General features: G+C 52.8%; 2 protein-coding genes across 3 annotated transcripts in view; one reads left to right on the forward strand and one right to left on the reverse strand.

Annotated features, from left to right (window-relative positions):
- Positions 1-6,196, forward strand: part of SCTR (secretin receptor) — a 75,773-nt gene extending 69,577 nt beyond the window's left edge. For both annotated transcript variants that reach the window (XM_004759759.3, XM_013060084.2), the window contains one exon: positions 480-6,196. In XM_004759759.3, coding sequence (XP_004759816.1) covers positions 480-650 — 171 coding nt within the window. In that variant the 3' untranslated portion in view covers positions 651-6,196. The remainder of the gene's footprint in view (positions 1-479) is intronic.
- On the reverse strand, positions 1,578-8,927 carry TMEM37 (transmembrane protein 37). The gene is made up of 2 exons (XM_004759762.3): positions 8,809-8,927; positions 1,578-3,750 (listed from the first exon to the last, which is right to left on the reverse strand). Exons 1-2 carry the CDS (start codon positions 8,827-8,829, stop codon positions 3,178-3,180), a joined length of 594 nt encoding a protein of 197 aa, XP_004759819.1. The 5' UTR covers positions 8,830-8,927; the 3' UTR covers positions 1,578-3,177.
- Between the last annotated feature and the right edge of the window lie 8,977 nt (positions 8,928-17,904).

Consider the following 17,904-nt stretch of genomic DNA (forward strand, 5'->3'; position numbering starts at 1 on the left):
GCTTTCCTGTAACAGCTGACCATTTATCTGGTTCGCCACACTTGAATGGGAAGAACATCTTGTTTTCCAGAAAGTCTAGCCTGAAGCCTGGCTTCAAAGGTTTGGGTTGTTACAGCTGGGGACTGTGAAGGACAGTTCCAGAGAGCAACTCCAGGGTCCCCAGATAAGGTCTGAGCTAGGGTGGCTGTATGAGAATGGGTCCCCTTGTCCTGGATGATGATCTGGATGTTGGGAGTCCTAGAATTTGTGAGACCACCCCAAAGCCCCTTCGTCAGGACACACGCTGTAAGGTGACAGGTGGAGGAAGTGTCCAGAGGAGAGAGGGGCCCTTGATCCATACTGGACATTGGAGCTGGAAACGGCCCATCTGAGTGGCCTGTGGGAGAGGGGAAGGCAGGACCCCCTGGGCAGGAGAGGCAGGGCCCGTCCCAAGGACCTGGGTGTCTATCTCCATAGCTGACGTCTGGTCTCTGGGGCAGGTGCAGCTGGAGGTTCAGAAAAAGTGGCGCCAGTGGCACCTTCGTGAGTCCCTACTGCGCCCCATGGCTCTCAGCAATTCCTTCAGCAACGGCTCCAGTGGCCTCGCCCACAGCACCAAGGCCAGCATCCCAGAGCAGAGCCGGGCCACCTGCAGGAACAGTGTCATCTGAGAGTCTGGAGCAGGGCCATCCACGGGACAGACGCCAAGGCGGGTCAAGAGGAGGCCAGACACTGCTACGGGACAGTCCCGGACCCGTCTTCTCAGCAGACATCACCTGCTTTCTCCTGTGACCAACCATCCACCTCCCCTGAGCCTTGGGATGGGCAGGGGGCTCTGCTGATAAGGTTCCTTAGAACTGAAAGGAATGAGGACACATGGGGCAGGAAGAGGGCCCAAGTCAGGGCTCCAGAAGAAGACAGGGAAATAAATGGTAGCTGGGACAGGTTTGGTCTGTAACTGCCCACTCTTTTGGCCCTTGAGACAAAAGTGAAGGATGACACTCCCACTCACTTCCCTACTCCTTCCTGGAGTTTCCAGGGTAAGTTTAAAGAGCAGGAAACAGGAGAAATGGAAGACCCTTGGCCCTAGGTGGACCCTCCCTACAACTCACCTGCCTAGTAGCTTGGACCCTACAACCTCAAGACAACTAAATTCATCTGACCAAGTCAGCGAGGCCAAGAGAGCCCCAAGACCCCCAGCTTCCTTAGTAAGCCTAGCATGGTACAAGGCACCCCTCTCCTCCTGCTGCTTTCAGTTATCTATAGCCCTGGGGGCAGAAGAGCTGGGAATGGGACATGATTCCATGGGACAGAAGAGCTGGGAATAGAACATGATCCCATGGGGCAGAAAAGAGAAACAGGTTCACCAAGGTCCCATGACTTGCCTGAGATACTCAGCAAGAAGAGGCTGCAGTTCAGTCTAGCGCCTTTGGTTTCAAATCCCTGCTCCGAGGTTCCATCTGTCTCTTCACTCGGCGGGGGACAGGGGCCTGTCTTCCTGTCTTATGTAGATCTATCTCCCCTTTATTCTCTGGATCTCAGTTCTTTTCACTGTGAGCACTCCCTCCCCACCAACCATGTTAAGGAGGAAAGTGAACTGAACATTTGAACCCTTTTATAAAACAAAGCCTCCCAGTGTTCAGCGGGGAAAGCATTCTGGACAGAAGCCTCAACATAGAGAAGGCATCTTGCTGGTGGGTGACCATGGACAAGTGCCATTCCACTTAGGGCCTTGGCTTCCCATCTCTGCACCTCCCCACCACAGAGACAAGAAGTTCACCCCTTTGCGCTTGGTGAACACTCCTGGAAGGAAAAAAGTCAGATGCTTATTTCCCAGGGCAGAGAACCCAGCCCGTCTGGTTGATGAGTTCCACTCTCTGAAAAACAGGTTGGCCCGTGACACCTTTCTACAGTGACCTCCATGGACTCCATATATATTTAGGAATCAAAGTTTTTTAAAAACCCACAAGAGACGGACAGGAGCACCAGCCGAGGAAGGGGGCCTGCAATGATCAAGGCAGGGCAGAGACCAAAAATCCATGGTAGGAGTAGCCGCCAGAGCAGATCCGGTGCAGAGGGAAGGCACTAGTGTGGAATGAAATGGCTGAAGGCAGAAACCCCAGCTCTGGGGGCAGAAAAAAAGACACAGGAAAGGGGGCAACTGGTTACCCAGAAATGCACATCTGAGGGTGAGGATGGAAATCTCCACTGGTCCCCTTCACCCTCACTCATTCCCAGGACGGCTGTTAATCATTACTCAAGGCCTGCTAAGGCCCCTTGACGCCCCCACACCCCTCCGGAGTTCGACAGGCCCAGATACGTGCTCTTTGGAAATGTGCTCTGGAATAAAAAATGGCACCTGATGCCGTCTTGGCCCTTATCAAAGCCAGACACGCACACACCCTTGCCTCTGGAGGAGGCTATGGGAAGTATTGGAAGGCTAGAGGGCTGTCCTGGGAAGCTTGCTGGAAGGGTTCGGGAAGGATTCCCAGACGGGATAGCTGGCTGCTGGAAGCTCCAGTTGTTCAAGGATTATGCACCCCACCCCCAACCAGAAGGGCAGGGTTCAAATCGCATCAAATGGTTTGAAAACCCAGCATATGCAAGAAATCGAGGGAATCTTGAATTCTGCATCCCTGCCATGACCAAGCTACAGCAGGGAAATGTGCCCATAAGGCCCTTTGAGCTGGTGAAGAAAGTCTGAGGCACCGCCTAGATACACTTTGCTGGAGGAATGATCCACTCTGGGCAGCCCCAGGAGACCCCAGAGCCCGTATCCTGGCACAGAGTCAACAAAACAAGTAGGGGCCACACTTAGCTCTGCAGCCAGCCCAGGTACCGGTTCCCATGCTGCTTGCAAATCTATTCTCATCCTGAGAAGAAGGATTCAAGAAAAGGGTTTTTTAAAAGTGTTACTTTTTCTAAAACCAACATCCTACTAACTTGGCTATGCCTGGGCAGTTGGGGGCACGGAAGCACAATCCTGGCCTCTGGCCCCCGCAGGCCAGCTGCAAAGGCTGCTAAGCTGATTCTGGCCAACCACCCGAAAGGTTATTGGCTGAGAGACAGCAGTTTCAAGGTCATTGCCCCACCCTCCCGCCGCTCCCTCCACCCCCACCGGAGGTCTCCTGTTGGGAAAGTCCCATCTTGACCACACTTTCTTGCAGAAACCAAAGTCCTCGGATTTAGGAGGGGGGCCTAAAATTTCCTTGGTTGGCCCCAGGGGTGGGTGATGCTGCTTAAGTGCAGGCCACTCATGGCATTCAGAAAGAAGAGGAAGGAAGCCGTGAACTCGCACCAGAACATCAGGGTGAAGCCAGTGAGCGTGACATGGTTCCAGAGGAGGATCACGAAACTCAGGAGGCCTCCGGAGGAGAGGATGAAGGAGATGAGGAGGACGACAGAGCCCATGGCCCACTTGCGCCGTGAGTGGAGGTCTTCACACACCTGGGACACCATGAGGAGCTCTAGGCCCAAAATGGCAGCCACCACGGCCAAGGCGCCCACACTGCGGGCCAGGACCATGCCCACGGCCAGCCCAGGCACATGTGCCCGACTCAGGTCTCTGAGACAGTGTGTCCCCGTCTGGTTGGAGGAAGTGCAGAAGTGCCAGAGCCCGAAGAGGTGGTCTCCATCCAAGAGCCAGTAGCCATCGCAGATGGAGACAGAGGAGAGGACCAAGGCCAGGGCAGCGCAGACAATGATGAGGACCCGGATGAAGGATTCCAAGAAGGGCCGCTGGGGCCTCCTCTGGGCCAGCAGCCTCTGGGCCTGGAAGACATCATGGAGGGCATGTCAGGAAAAGGGCCCTGCTCCACCCCTCCAACCTCTTCAGGAAAAACTCTTGTCCATGCCCCCAGCTTCCCAAAGCCTTAGTTTCTGCTGTAGTTGCCTTCAAGGCCCAGAATGCCAACCTTTGCAAGTAGCTTCTGTCCCCCCTCCTCCTTGCCTTTCAGCAAAGACCCACCTCCTTGGGGAGGCTTTCCCCCATTCTACCTGCTCCCTGTCCTCCATTCAAGAGCTAGAAGCACCAAATGTCCCAACTATTCATCAGGCATGAAAAGTTCCCTGACCTTTCTTTAATGATCTCCACAAATAAGAGACCCAAATTCCATTGACTAGCAGGTTGGCAGATCCTAGTCGGTTCTGAATTCAGTAAACTTGTCAGGCCAGGCTAGTGTGACCTTGAATTTGCAGTACCCCCTGGGTTTCTTTGTACACAAAACAAGAATCTGAGCACCGGATTATTAGTATTTTTTTTTTAATTAGCATGCTAATACAAGCTACATTCCCCTTCTCCCAGGACTTCCCAGTACACTTCAGTTTTACCCTAATCTCCACCCAGCTGGTTCTGCACGTACCAGACTCCATGTTATTACCTTGTTTTCCTCAGTACTGAAAATGATGTTTGCACTTTGCCCTTCAGTCTTGTCCAGCCTGAACCTGAACCCCACCCAGAGTTTGTCAATCAGTATGTCTGTCTAGTAGCTTCTGGGCGTGGAGAGGTCGCTGAGGCTCTTTCCAGCCCTGAAGGGTGCACCTGCCCCTCCCTTCTGGCAAACTGGGCCAGGCATCCAGTGAGGTGTCCCTTATCTCACAGCCCTGGGACACCAACAGGTATGGGTTCCATCCCCAACCAGAAAGCAAAAGAAGAAAAATATTGCAAAGAGTCAAACTCCTTACCACTGCTTACAAGCCCTGCTTCTGCCCTGCCTCCCTCTCCCACTTCTCTCCCCAGCACACTCTTCCTGGCCCCTTTGCTCAGACATAGCAGACCCAAAGACAGACCCAAAGACCCAGACCGAATGACAAAGCCTAGAACTTTGTTCCTCAGACCTACTGGCCCCTCCACCTAAAAGGTTTTTCTCCAGGCTACTTCCTTCTCTCCAGTCTTCGTGTCTCTGTAGAAATGTGCCTTCCTCACAGAGAGCTTTCCTGCCTCCCCAACCCCACCCAAACCAGGTCTCTTCCTGTCAGGGGCTCTGTCTTCTTCACGGTTCAGACCACCAGTCATCCACTCCCTTCTGACTTGTACTGATTATATATTGCCTGTTGCATGCAGACACTGTGCTCTCCAAAAGGGCAGGGCCCCCCAGTTAGGCATCCCTGGTCTGTGGCGCAGAGCCTGACCTGGGCATTCAGTGAGCGTTTGAGTGGAGCCGCAGGATGAATGAACAGTCATCGCCACCACTGTCCCCGCCATCCAAAGCTCTCTCTCAATGAGTCTCCTTCCCGGTCATAAGTTACCCCCCCTTTACAGCGTATATGGAAGAAACCCAGGCGACAGCCCAGTCTGGGAGGCAAGCAAAGCGGGGAGTCATGCGCGGGGAAACCGGACAGGGACTACGTACAGTGTGCTCCCTATACCATGTATGAATGGAGGCTTCCAAAAGCAATCGGTGGTAACAGAAAGCAAAGCCATGCTCCAAGGAGACTCTTGCTGTCACAGCCCCAGCAGGAACATCAGGTCGGTGGCTAACCTGCCCACCTGAGCAAGAGTCACTGCTAATTTCAGCCCGAGGGATAAAAGAATAAGGACCTGGTTTGCTTTCATCACTTCTACCAAAGCAGGGCCCTATTTTACTCAAACCTGTGAGACTGGTTGAGTAGGGAGCTCCACCGGGGGTATGTAAGGAGGGAAACTATGTCACGCAGAGGTCAGATGACCTCCCCCACGTCACTCACCTAAATCACAGTAAAAAAACCGTTACGCTGCCTGCAAAACTGTATATTGTACAGGGCGTGGGATGCATCCGGCCAACACAGTGACCCAACACACAGTGATGGGGGCCTTTGTGTTAGGGGCTCAGTACGACTGGTGAGGGAAAGTAGTAGACAGTGAAGAGAGATGCCCAAAGCAGGATCAGGGCCCTAACTCACACCCCACACAAAGGCAGCCTGGCACGTTATAAAGAACACTCCAGTGGAGTCGGCTGTGGTTCTCCAACAAGGACCCCTTGCTTCCTAAGCGGCTTCCAGGGGGCTGAGATGGGGCCAGAGGACGCTGAGTGGGCCAGCTAGGACTGCTTCCCCACTTCAACCACAACAGGCCCTTCTTACCTGCTGGAGACACTGGGAGCCTAGGAGTCTGTGTTGAATTGCATCAGAAAACAACAACAACAAAACCAAACCAAACGGCTTTTCTGCTAAGAAACAGACTAAGGAAATCTTGAAACTTCTGTGTCTACAAACCATTAAAGGTGTTTGTTCTTGGGTTTGCCCATAGTGTTTCTCTGAGCCTCTCTGGCCCTCAGGTGTCTCATCTACAAAATGGAGTTGGTGACCCCCGCAGGAGACCAAGTGCCAGGAAGTTACCTGGCCGGGTTAGGAGAGGCCCCTAGAAAGTCGGTTGGTAAGGTTGGGAGATGGGAAAGCCCCAGATGCAAGACCCCAATCAAGTCATGAAACACAGGACACAGGACCCAGAAAACAGGTATGTTCTGTGCCCCACTCAGCACCACCTGCCTTGGGCACAGACTGGACTTTAGTCTCCAACCCTTCAGACACCACACTGAGATCAAAGAGAAAACAGCTCAGGTCATTTCATCTCTTTCCCCTCCCACCTCTGTGCAGGCCTTCTTGTAAACTCTCTGATCACCTAGAAAACTCCCAAGGATTAAATGAGATCACATATGTAAAGGTACTTGGGGACCTCTGATAATACGAGCAACAAGAATAATGCATATTGGAGTTTTCATTCCGTCCTGCCCCTCTTCAGACTTGCAGTGACCCAGGGCCTGAAACCTCCTCCCCGAGGGCAGCTCGCAGCAGTGTGCTCAGCCGAGGGCCAATGGACAAGAGGGAATCAAGGCTGTCTAGAGCTGCCCCTGCCCTGCCGACCTCCAGCTGTGGGACCTTGGCCAAGGCACTTAAATCTCTTTTCCTCTGCGAAAAAATGTGTTTCTCTTTTCCATCTCTAAACCCGAATGATTCTATGTTCAGGACAGGGTCACTCAATATTCCTGCACCACTGAGTCCAATGGCAAGGTCTTCTTTTCCTCCATACCCCAGGACCCCACCGGCTCCCCTCAACCCCACAGGCCCTGCTCACATCCTCAACAACCTCTGTACAGGCCCAGGTCAAGCCCTCACCATTATTAACCAGAAACGTCTTAGCCAGCTTCCTGAAGACTTGGCCTGCACAGACCCATCGAGCCTGCTTTTTGCTGTCTGTGCTCTGGCATGCATGCATCCCCTCTCTTGGGGGTTTTCTTACCATAAAGGAAGATACAGCGGTCTTCCTCTGGGTAGGGCAGGAAGAAATTATCACAAGAGCTAAAAACGGCCCCTGGCACAGCTTTAAGGGGCTCAGAAAAGAGCAGCCACAATCAGCGTCTGCAAGGGGCAGCGTCCAGTGCGCCCACCCTGCAGGGGGCAGCCTATGCTGTATGCCCCCCTATCCATGGCCCTCCCTGTCTCTCCATGCGCTAGCGAGGTCCCTCCCCTGCTCCCAGTCTTCTGGCCCCTCGGGGCCCAGCACGCAAAGCCCCACCCTGTTAATCCAGCCAGTCCATTCTGCACCTCTTAATTTAGCACTCACTTCCTCACAGGTCTTCTGAATCCTTGTTTACAAGTCTCTGTCCGCAGTGGACCACGGAGCTACTGGAGGGAAGAAACCACACCTAGTCCCAACCTTCGCTGTGGGTCCCCTTCTCCCCAGGGCCCGTCCCAGACGCTCCCCCTGAAGACACAAGGTTCTGATCCAGAACAAAGAGGAAGCACTTGCTCTCTCTCGCCAGGGGACAGGATGCTGTGTCCCAGCTAGATGGGGTTTGGGGTGGGGGGTGACTGGTGGGTAGGGTTTCTCCTGCTAGTAAAAAGCAGAAAGGGCAAGTAGGATTCGGAGCCAAGAATTCCTGCTTTGAATCTCAATTATGTCGCTCAGCCGGCTGCAGTGGGCTGGCTAATTCACCTCTGAGCCTCAGTTATTTTGTCTATAAACTGGGCAGAACAGCATCTACCAGAGTCAGTGTTGGGGTGCGGGGCTTTGGGCATCTGCATGCAAAGTCAACGAGCCTCTCCCATCGTTAGGATTGTCCCGCCTGAAGACTCGAGACGGGGCGAGCTGGTGAAATGCCTCGGCGGAGAAGTTCGCTCTCAGGGTAGCTTAGCTGTCCCGCCACTGAGTTGCCTTTGGACAGCAGCGCGCCCGAGGAAGGGGGCAGGAACGGGTAGGTTCTCAGCCAACTAAACCATCTTTCATCAGCCTGAGAAATCAAACCTTCGGGGATGCGGGTACCTCCCCTCGCTACAGCCTTCTCTATTAATAAAGTATCCGCGCGCAGCAGAGAGTGCGTCCCCGCGCCAGCCCCCGAGACGCGTCTGGGAGGTGGGCTTTCTAGCCCCTGCCCGAGAAAGTGCCCGCTTCTCCGGAGACGCATCCTCACGTTACAGAAGACTTGCCTCACTTTGCAAGCGGACTGTGCCCATTCCTCCATCCCAGACGCACCCCTCCCTTTTAAAAAGGCTCTGGTGAGGCTCACCACGGTTACAGGTGACCCCAAAAAAGAAGTAGAAAAATCTACTCCAAGAAGCTTGGGAGCCACGGGGGCTTGCGGGACCGCAGGAGACCTCGCGCAGGAGTAGCACTGGGCTGAGGGCATGGGGGGGTCAGGGTGGGGGCCCCAGGTTGCTTCCGGCCCACCTTCCTCCGAGCCCCTCAAGCTCGCAACAGAGCGCTGGCACTACCCGGCACTCCCGGCACCCCTGTCCTCCCGCGCGGCTACGTCTGGTGCTCCGCGCAAAGTCCCCTCCGGCCTCCCGGTGGGGCAGAGCCTCGGGGCGCTCGGGGGCAGCCGGCTCAGCGCCCCGCCTGGTCCCCGGGGTTACCTGCACGGCGATGGCAGTCATGCTGCGCCGGGTTCGGTCGCGCGCTCCTCCTCGCGCCCTCCAGCCGCTCCGCGGCCGCCGCTGCTTTGGGTCTGGACCTCTCCCCGGGGGCGTGGCAGAGAGGCTGGAGGGCGGGGGAGAGGGACAGGGCAATCAAAGCATAGCACTTGAGCCCGGGGCGGGCACGTCTGGCCCCGCCGCCCTTTGCGGCTCGGTTTACGCTGAGTCAGCGCTGGCGGCCCAGAGGAGCCCCCGGGCAGGGGCAGGGGCTGGGAGGGAGGGCTCCGGACTAGGGGGCGCGGACCAGGCCTGAGCCGGCTAGGGTCCCCCGCCCCCCCCATCCCCCCTACCCCCCCCCTCCAGTCTGAGGGAGGAGGATCCGGCCCTCGCGGGAGAGCTGACCCGGCTGACTTCGACGCCGGGAGTTAACTTCCTTGCTCCTGAACCTAGGGGGGCGACTACTCCTGGGGCTCTGATTCCTCAAGGGAGGGCCAGCCCGGCGCCACACGAGCCGGTTCCAGTCCCAGCTTGTCCGGAGGGGGCGGTAAGGTCCAGAGAGGCGAGGTCCGCGCCCGGGCTCTGCTGCCTTCGTCACCCGCTGTGTGGCCTTGGGCCGCTTGTGTAACGTCTCTGAGGCAGGGTCAATAAATAAAACATCTGTGAAAGGTCGGGGTCTTCCGAGGCCCGCAGTAAGTATAAACGTAGTGGAACTTTCTGGGGGCAGTCCTTGCATCGGTTTTGTCTCCCCCAAAGGGGGATATACAAACTGGCTACTTCCTGGCCCTAGGGACCACTGAAAAGGCGAACAGGAGAAAACAAAAGTCACTCAAAGCCTCGCAGGTTGAAGTCCAGCGGAGAGCTGGACATAATTGCTCATCCCAGTCCGGGTTTCACTTCTTCCCACGCTGATGCACCAAAATCACTGGTGGGGGTGGGGGAGTACTTATTAAAACTCAGATTGCTGGGCCCCACCCCCAAATTTCTGATGGAGGAGGTGGAGGGCAAGACCCCACCGTGTGTGTGTGTGTGTGTGTGTGTGTGTGTGTGTGTTTCCAACAGGGGGCTATGGCTCCTCCTGGTCTGGGAGCCATGAAAGGAGAACCATTGAGCTAAGCAAAGGACAGCTGTCCAGACAGACCCAGCCAGGTAGGCCCCTCTGTTGGAGGGGAGGCCTTTCCTCCCTGGCTCTCACCGGCCTTCTCCTCCACTTGCAGGCCCCAGAAGCCAGGCTCTCCTTCCTAGGCTCTAGAGGAGGGCCTCACACAGGAAAAGAGGACCTGGCTCTGTTGGGGTGCCCTTTCCAGAGCCCTAGGATGCTCTGTGGAAGGGACTTTCTGGGGTTTCTGGGACCTGAAGAATTTCACTTGACCCAGAGGGGAGTGCCTGGACTCAAAATTAGGAAGAACTGTCAGGATGGCTGACCCATCCCCCACCGTGTGTGTTTGCACGCCTTCTAAGATTCCATGTGTGGTCAGGCATGTTTGGGGATACATTGCCTGTTATGCTTCCTTGGTAAGAACAGAAAATCTTGAATCAGTGGAATTTAGAACATGTCTCATCAGCAAGATTGCTAGAGAAGAGAAATGGCTTAGAAATCATAAGGAGGAAGTGACTGTCATTCTACTGTCATAGGAAGGCGGGGGCACAGCCAGGAGTCTGGGTGGAGTTTGTGCTGAGAACCAGGCAACAAGTCTGGAAGCTGGTCACCTGGGCTGGTCCTTTACATTCTAGAATCCCGGAGTTTACCTTGGTGCCCAGGGCTTGGGGCCAAGTGGGCGCACAGCACCCCCTTGGGGTACACTTAATTCCTACTGAGATGGTGAGAGAGGCAAATAACTCTCCAGGAGATGACCATCTGGAGAGGCAAGGAGTTCCCCATGCCATTGGGGGCTACAGCAGGGGCAGAGACGAGGGGTGGGGTGATGGGGTGGGTTCCCCAGGAATTAAAAGCAGAAATAGCATGGGGACAGCACAGAACTAGCCCCCTGTTCCTTGACTTTCTCTGCCTTTCCTCCAGGCATTGTGACAGCTTCAATACCTGTTCTCTGCTTCTAGGCCGGTGTTGGAAAAAGGGATGGCCTAAGGAAAGGAAGAAGTGACTCCCATTCCACCCTTCTGACCACTCTTGTTTGGTGAGAAAGACCGAGGCATTGTTCTCAGAGACTTCCAAGGCAGAGACACAGGTGCTGATTAATAAATCAACCAACTGAAGTAATAGATCAGTTGGTTAATAAATCAACCAACTGAAGTAACAGATCTACTGGTCAGTCAACAAGCACTCCCCCACCTCCGGGCCTTTGTACTTGTTGCTTTCTGTTTGAAATGTACTTCGTGAGGTGCCTGGGTGGCTCAGTCCTTGAGCGTGTCTGCCTTGGGCTCAGGTCATGTTCCCAGGGTCCTGGGATGGAGCCCTGCATTAGGCTCCCTGCTCAGCGGGAAGCCAGCCTCTCCCTCTCCCACTCCCCCTGCTTGTGTTCCTTCTCTCACTATCTCTGTCAAATAAATAAAATCATTTAAAAAAAATTCGTTTGAAATGTACTTCCTCAAAATAGAAACCTGTAAGGCTCCCTGCCTCACCATTCTTTTGAGATCTAGGCTTAGAGATGACCTTGTCAGGGAAGCTTACCGTGACCACCACATCTAAAACCTCTAGTCACCAATCACACACACACACACACACACACACACACACACACACACACACATCCCCTTTCCCTCTGTAGCATAAGCTCCAAGGGGCCAAGGACTTTGCCATGCACACTGGTATATCCCTAGTGCCTAGGACAGAGTCAGGCATATAGTAAGTGCTCAATAAATATTCGCTGAGAACATGGATGAGTTGGTTGAATACCTACCATGTACCCACCACTGTCCTGGCCAATGAGGGACAAGGGAGAAAAAGACAAAGTCTCTGTCAGTGGTAAAATGCTTGGGTTTAGGGTCAAATTCTGCTTCCCCGTTTTTTTCGGCTCCCTCCCTGGCATATCCAGTTCAGGCCACGCTGTTCATCCCCATAGTCCCTCACACCTTGGATCCCATCTATCCTCCCTACCATGGGCCCCATCATCTCTGAGCCCACGATGTCTGTGGACCAGCCTCCTGCTTGGTCTCCCTGCCCCACTCCCCACCTCCTCTATTCCTTCTTGCAGCTTCCTAGCCCCTTTTCCCAAAGCCCATGAGGCTGGAGTTGTCGGATCGCTGCCTACTTCCCTTGCCTTGCCTGGTCTCAGGGCTTCCATGCTCACTGTGTTCTCTCTGTGCGGGAGGACCTCCCACTTCCCAGCTCCTGGGTGTCTACTGGGCAGGGACATCAGCTGGGCCCAGGCCTCGCTTGACTTCCCAGCCTAAGTAGCAGCCGCCCACCCCCCACATGCTTGCCCCTCTCAACGACCTTTGTATGCTCTTTGTCATTAGCTCAATTTCTCTATTTGTTTCTTGCATTTTCTGTCTTCCCCTCTAAAATACCAGAAACCCCCTGAGACCTGGGACTGTCTCTCACTGCTGCATGCCAGTCCTAAAAACAGGGACCCTCAGTAAAGCTCAGAGTGCACTGAGCGGTGGACCAGGCTTCAGATGCCTTCTGGGATTACTTCCCCTCTGGAAGCCCCTCTTTGATGTCATATGGGGAAACTACCCCTCCTGGTGTCATGAGGGTACAGGAGGCAACTGTTGTGAAGTGCCCGAAAGACTGTCTGGCAAACCAGTGCCTGAGGTCCTGTGGTCTAGACTTCCCACTGTCCCTGACCCCAGGGACCAGGGATACTTAGAGAGGAGACAGGGCTCCAGCCCTGCTGTTTGGGAGTGTCAGCCTGCAGAAGGAGATCTCTGCCCTGGAGTTGTCTCCCTTGAGGGGTTGGGGCTGGGGTCTAAGGGGCAAGAGAGGCAGACCCTCCTGGAAGGCACGCAGGGAGTCAGCCCTGAGGTCCGCGGTTCACTGAGCAGCTTAAAAGCTGATGACTAACCCAGTCTGCCCCTCGCCTTGTACTTGGACCTCTCCAACTCTTGCCTGCTTTCTGGCCTTGGAGACAGAACAGCATCTCCCTCTGCCTCTCCCCTCTCCCTTCTCCCTTCTTCCCTCCGTGCCTCCTTCCCAGGGTCCTGCTTTCACCCACGGGTTCTTCCTCTTCTCCCAGCTCCCTTCCTCTGGGCCAGTCCCTGTCCCTTCCTCACCAGGCCTCCTAGGCTCTGCACTCCAGCCATGCATTCTGACCTCCCTGTCACAGGCCCCATGATTGCGACACACAGGCCTTGTTTACCACATTCTAGTGTGGCTGGGGGCCACGGGGCTCGCCTCGGTCCCTCCTTCCTCCCAGGCAAGCCGCAGGTGTTAAGGAATGAAGCAGGAACCGCACACACACACACAGAGGCACATACATGTTGAAGGTGGCAGGGACTGATGACAATAGGACCTCTGAGGATGACCTTTTTTTTTTTTTAATTTCAATGAAAATTTATAAGTTTATGCTGATATTATCAATTCAACATTAAGATTCCAGAGGGTTACTTAACTTCTTTGATTTTTAAAATGTCCTCTTAGGCTAAAATTCTTGTCTCCTAACCACTTTAGCAGAATCATTTGCTTTATCCTATAATATACCTATAATGTCTCAAAATAACCATACCAATAAGGAGCTCAGATTTAAATTTCTCGGAGGCATTTTTGTCCTTAGGACATTCTATAAAGAATATACACCCAAGGGGCGCCTGGGTGGCTCAGTGGGTTAAGCCGCTGCCTTCGGCTCAGGTCATGATCTCAGGGTCCTGGGATCGAGTCCCACATCGCGATCTCTGCTCAGCGGGGAGCCTGCTTCCTCCTCTCTCTCTGCCTGCCTCTCTGCCTACTTGTGATCTCTCTCTGTCGAATAAATAAATAAAATCTTAAAAAAAAAAAGAATATACACCCAAAGTGTGTTTTAAAGGCAGCTGAGCCAACAATTTTCTCCACGTCGTGATGCCACCCGTCTGTGAAGGTGACCTTTCTGAGGCGGTCTCTGCTTTCTAAAGCAAGTCCTTCCTTGAGATGGGAGGCCCCCAGGGTACAGGGACCCAAAGATTTCCAGACAGACTTCATACCCATGCTGGGGACACTTCTAGCACCTTCTTTTCAGACGGGGACACCGGACTTGTTGGGATACTGTGAGGCAGCCGGTCTCTTGGGGATGGTCCCTATTAGCCTAGTACTTTCAGAAGTCACAAAGAGCAGACTGCCAGCCCAGCCCTGAGAAGAAGGCAGGGTTCTTCCCTAATCACGGCACCCCATCGAGATCAAAGTGTTCAGAAATCAAGATTAGACCACAGGAATGGAGGGGAAATTAAGTAGTGTAGACGGGGCTTTGCCTAAGCTCTGGGGAAGCCCGGGAAACACCCCTCCGCCCAGGTTATTAGATTTGATGTTTACAAGAAAAACTGGCTGGGTCAAAGGATCTGGAAGGAGTGATAAGGGAGACAAAAATCTCTAGGGAATTCACCGGGAAGAATCCGTCTCACCAGGAGAGGGGCAGTGGCCTCTGTGAGCTCACTGCTTACCATCCTCCATCCATGGACACGTTTTGTCCAGTGTTTCCTAAATAAAAGCAAAAAAAAAAAAATCGTCAATCCAAAAATTGGAAGGCTCTCTTCTAAATCCTTGATTCCCAGCTTTTCTGAAAACGCAACACTTTGGAACCCTGAGGGTCCTTTTCTTGGCCACTTTGGGTGAATGCGCTTTGGACAGACTGGGCTCTATGGGCCCCACTGATCTTACCCTGGGTCTGTCCCCTGCCTGGCCCTTGTAAGAATTCAGTGTGTAAGCCCAGCTCTGCGTTGTACTCCTAAAGTAACCCAGCCATGTTTTCAGTGTCTGCATATTTCTACCTCCCCCCGCCCCCACCATGCCCTTCTCTTCCTTGGCCTTGGTTTTGGTTCCCCATAACTCTGGCCTGCCTGAGACCCACCCTAGTCTCTCCTGCCCAAATTCATGACTTTCCTGCAGCAGCTGTCACTCCTCTGGTAGTGATATCTCTCTTCCATGTTCAGGGTCTGGAGACAGAGTCCCCTCAGTCCAGGAGAGCCAAGCTGGTCAGCTTATCACTATTATTTTTTAAGATTTTATTTATTTATATGACACAGAGGGAGAAAGCGCACAAGCAGGGGAAGAGGCAGAGGGAGAGGGAGAAGCAGGTTCCCTGCTGAGCAGAGAGCCTCATGCAAGACTTGATCCCAGGACCCTGAGATCATGGCCTGAGCCACAGGCAGACACTTAAGTAACTGAGCCACCCAGGTGCCCCCCTATTCATTTTAAAGAGAACCTAACAGGCTAGTGCTGATTACTCTCGGGCTAGGGCCCACCCAGTCCAGAAAATCTGTGACCAAGGGCTGGGGACAGGGTCACATGGTATGAGACATGGCCCCCTGGGCAGCAGAGGCTGTGGGCAAGGAAGGGATGGAGCAAGGCAGGTATATATGCTGACCAATCATGCCTCCAATGCTCCTCTGTGCAAGGTTCCAAGCCCACACCTCCTTTACAGAGGACATCTCTTTGTCGATGGTGAAAGGACGCTTCTACCTCGCTTCCAAGTTTGCCCTGGTTGATATTTTGTCTCTGACCCTTATAAACTGATTTTTTAATGCATTTCAAGAATTCTAGATGTGGCATTCTCTAGCTCCTACGTATTTCTAGAGATTTATGTGATTCTCCAACTTTTCAGCCAAGAGATGGACTCCCACCCCAGCTCTGTTTTGTCGGACCCCCGTTGAGGGCATAATCAACCATTCTGCTCCGGGCCTGGCACAGTGACAAGATCCTTGCATTCAAGATCTGCCTAACATTTACCTTCTTCTTGTTCATACCCCTGCTGGCACCCCCTTTAATGTGTTCACTATGTATCCTTAACTACGGGCAGATACCCGTGTGTGTACACACAGACGTGTGCCTTTGGCATTCTTAAGTGGCATTGGGCTTTCAATCTTCTTCTGTTTCCTTTCCTTTTCTTTCTTTCTTTTTTTTTTTTTTAAGATTTTATTTATTTATTTGAGAGAGAGAGAGAGTACAAGAAGAGGGAGTGGCAGAGGGAGAGGAACAAGCAGACTCGAGTTCCGCATCAGGCTCCTGGCTCAGTAGGGGAGTCTGCTTCTTCCTCTCCCTCTGTCTGCCGCTCTGTGTACTTGTGCTCTCTCTCTATCTCTCTGTCAAATACATAAATAAAATCTTTAAAAGAAAAATGTTTGCTACATTAACTGGGTATTCATATCATTTGTATTCTCTCTCTCTCTCCCTGACATTAGCCTTTTCTATTGAGGGTGAATTAAACCGGCAGGGGTTGAGGTTTGAGCAAGGGGCCCAGAAGACAGAAGGTGCCCTTGTTCTATTAGGGTCAAAGAAATAGTGGGCCAGACCCAGCTCTAACTCACCAAGAGTCTGACGAACAGCCCTGGACTTTCTCTGGCAGAGGACCCTGGGGGCAGAATGGGTCAGCAGTGGGAAGCCCCATCAAAATCATGAGTATCAGATGTCTTGTATGCTTTGTGTATACCTAGTTTCATAACTAGTCTGTGCCCCTGGGGAAATGTAACATACTGGGAATAGTTCCCATCTTCTGCTCCTTCAACCCCCTTCTGTCTATATTCCCGGTACCATCTTCTGGTCTGTCTGTTGTGTCCTATCCATCTGTACTCAACGCCTTCTGAATTTCATCCTTCCCATTTTTCTGGCAGAACTGAATGTTCTCGAACAATTTAGCAAATGCCTGTGACCTGTTCCCAAGATGCCAGGGCACGACGCCCATATATGTACTTGAATATGCCGAATGTGCCTGTCGCTCCCCAGAATGAGTCCTCGGTGCACACCAGCACCCACAGCTGTGTCAGCTGTGTCTCCCCACATCCTTGTCTACATCTGATTCTATTCTCTTTGTTAAAATTTGCTATTTTGATGGGTATAAACCAGAGCATGTTTATAACTCCAAAAAATTTTCAGAATCCGACACGATAGTTTCTTGATTGGGAAAAGTACACGTTTGCATGTGGACTCTTAGACATGCACTGCAAAAGGCTCTTCCAGTTCTGCCTCCCATGATGATTGGTGACCACTGGTCCAAACTATTGACTGTATCGAAGAACTGCTGTTCTCAGTCTGAAGACCTGCTGATGCGCTCTGTGGGGATGGTGGGGTGACGAGTACATGGTAAGGACTGAGAAGGTCCCCAAACTTCAACTTCCTAATGGACTATAATTCATGACAGAGGTATTTATTACACATTTACATATTTTTTTTTAAAGATTTTATTTATTTATTTGACAGAGAGAAATCACAAGTAGATGGAGAGGCAGAGGCAGGCAGAGAGAGAGAGAGAAGCAGGCTCCCTGCTGAGCAGAGAGCCCGATGCGGGACTCGATCCCAGGACCCTGAGATCATGACCTGAGCCGAAGGCAGCGGCTTAACCCACTGAGCCACCCAGGCGCCCAACACATTTACATATTTATTTGTAGGTATAAAAAGGTTTTCATAACCATGGAGGTACTTGGAACCAAGTAGGTTCCAAACTTTCTCCCCTTTTGTTTTCCAAACTTTTTGGTGGGGGAGGGACAGGGGGAGCAGAGGGTAGTTTCCTGCTTTGACTTGGTTGTGCCCCTCCTAGAAGCTGGTTATCCATGGCGGCAAGGTGAAAAGGCCTGGCCCATTAGAGCTGGCCCCAAGATGGCCCCAGGGCTGCCATCTTGGAGAACTGGAGAATAGGAGGGGAAAAAGACATTTTTTATCATTTTCCCAGGAAAAAAGCCCAGGTCTCACAGAAGTTAAGGGTTTCATGTTGAAGTGATTCAGAATTCACCACTGGGACATCAAAACCCTTTGGAACTCAAGTTGTTTGAGAATAGGTTGCTGTGTTTGTATGTTTCTTTGTTTTTCTGATCTGCCTTATCCACCTAAAAGCAGAGCCTCAAAAGAACTTGAAGGGAAGGAAACACTGTTTTTCCTCTACCCATCTTTGGGTCATTGTCTGGGGCCCTGTCAACTGGACTGACAAAAGATGGATACACAAGAGAAAAACAAGTAATAGTTTGTTAGTGGGAGTATCACCTACGGACACTGGGTTGGGGGCAGGGGGGAGGCAGGCACTC

Source organism: Mustela putorius, unplaced genomic scaffold (assembly GCF_011764305.1).
Source record: "Mustela putorius furo isolate JIRA1106 unplaced genomic scaffold, ASM1176430v1.1 tig00003867_pilon_pilon_pilon, whole genome shotgun sequence".
Classification (NCBI taxonomy): domain Eukaryota; kingdom Metazoa; phylum Chordata; class Mammalia; order Carnivora; family Mustelidae; genus Mustela; species Mustela putorius.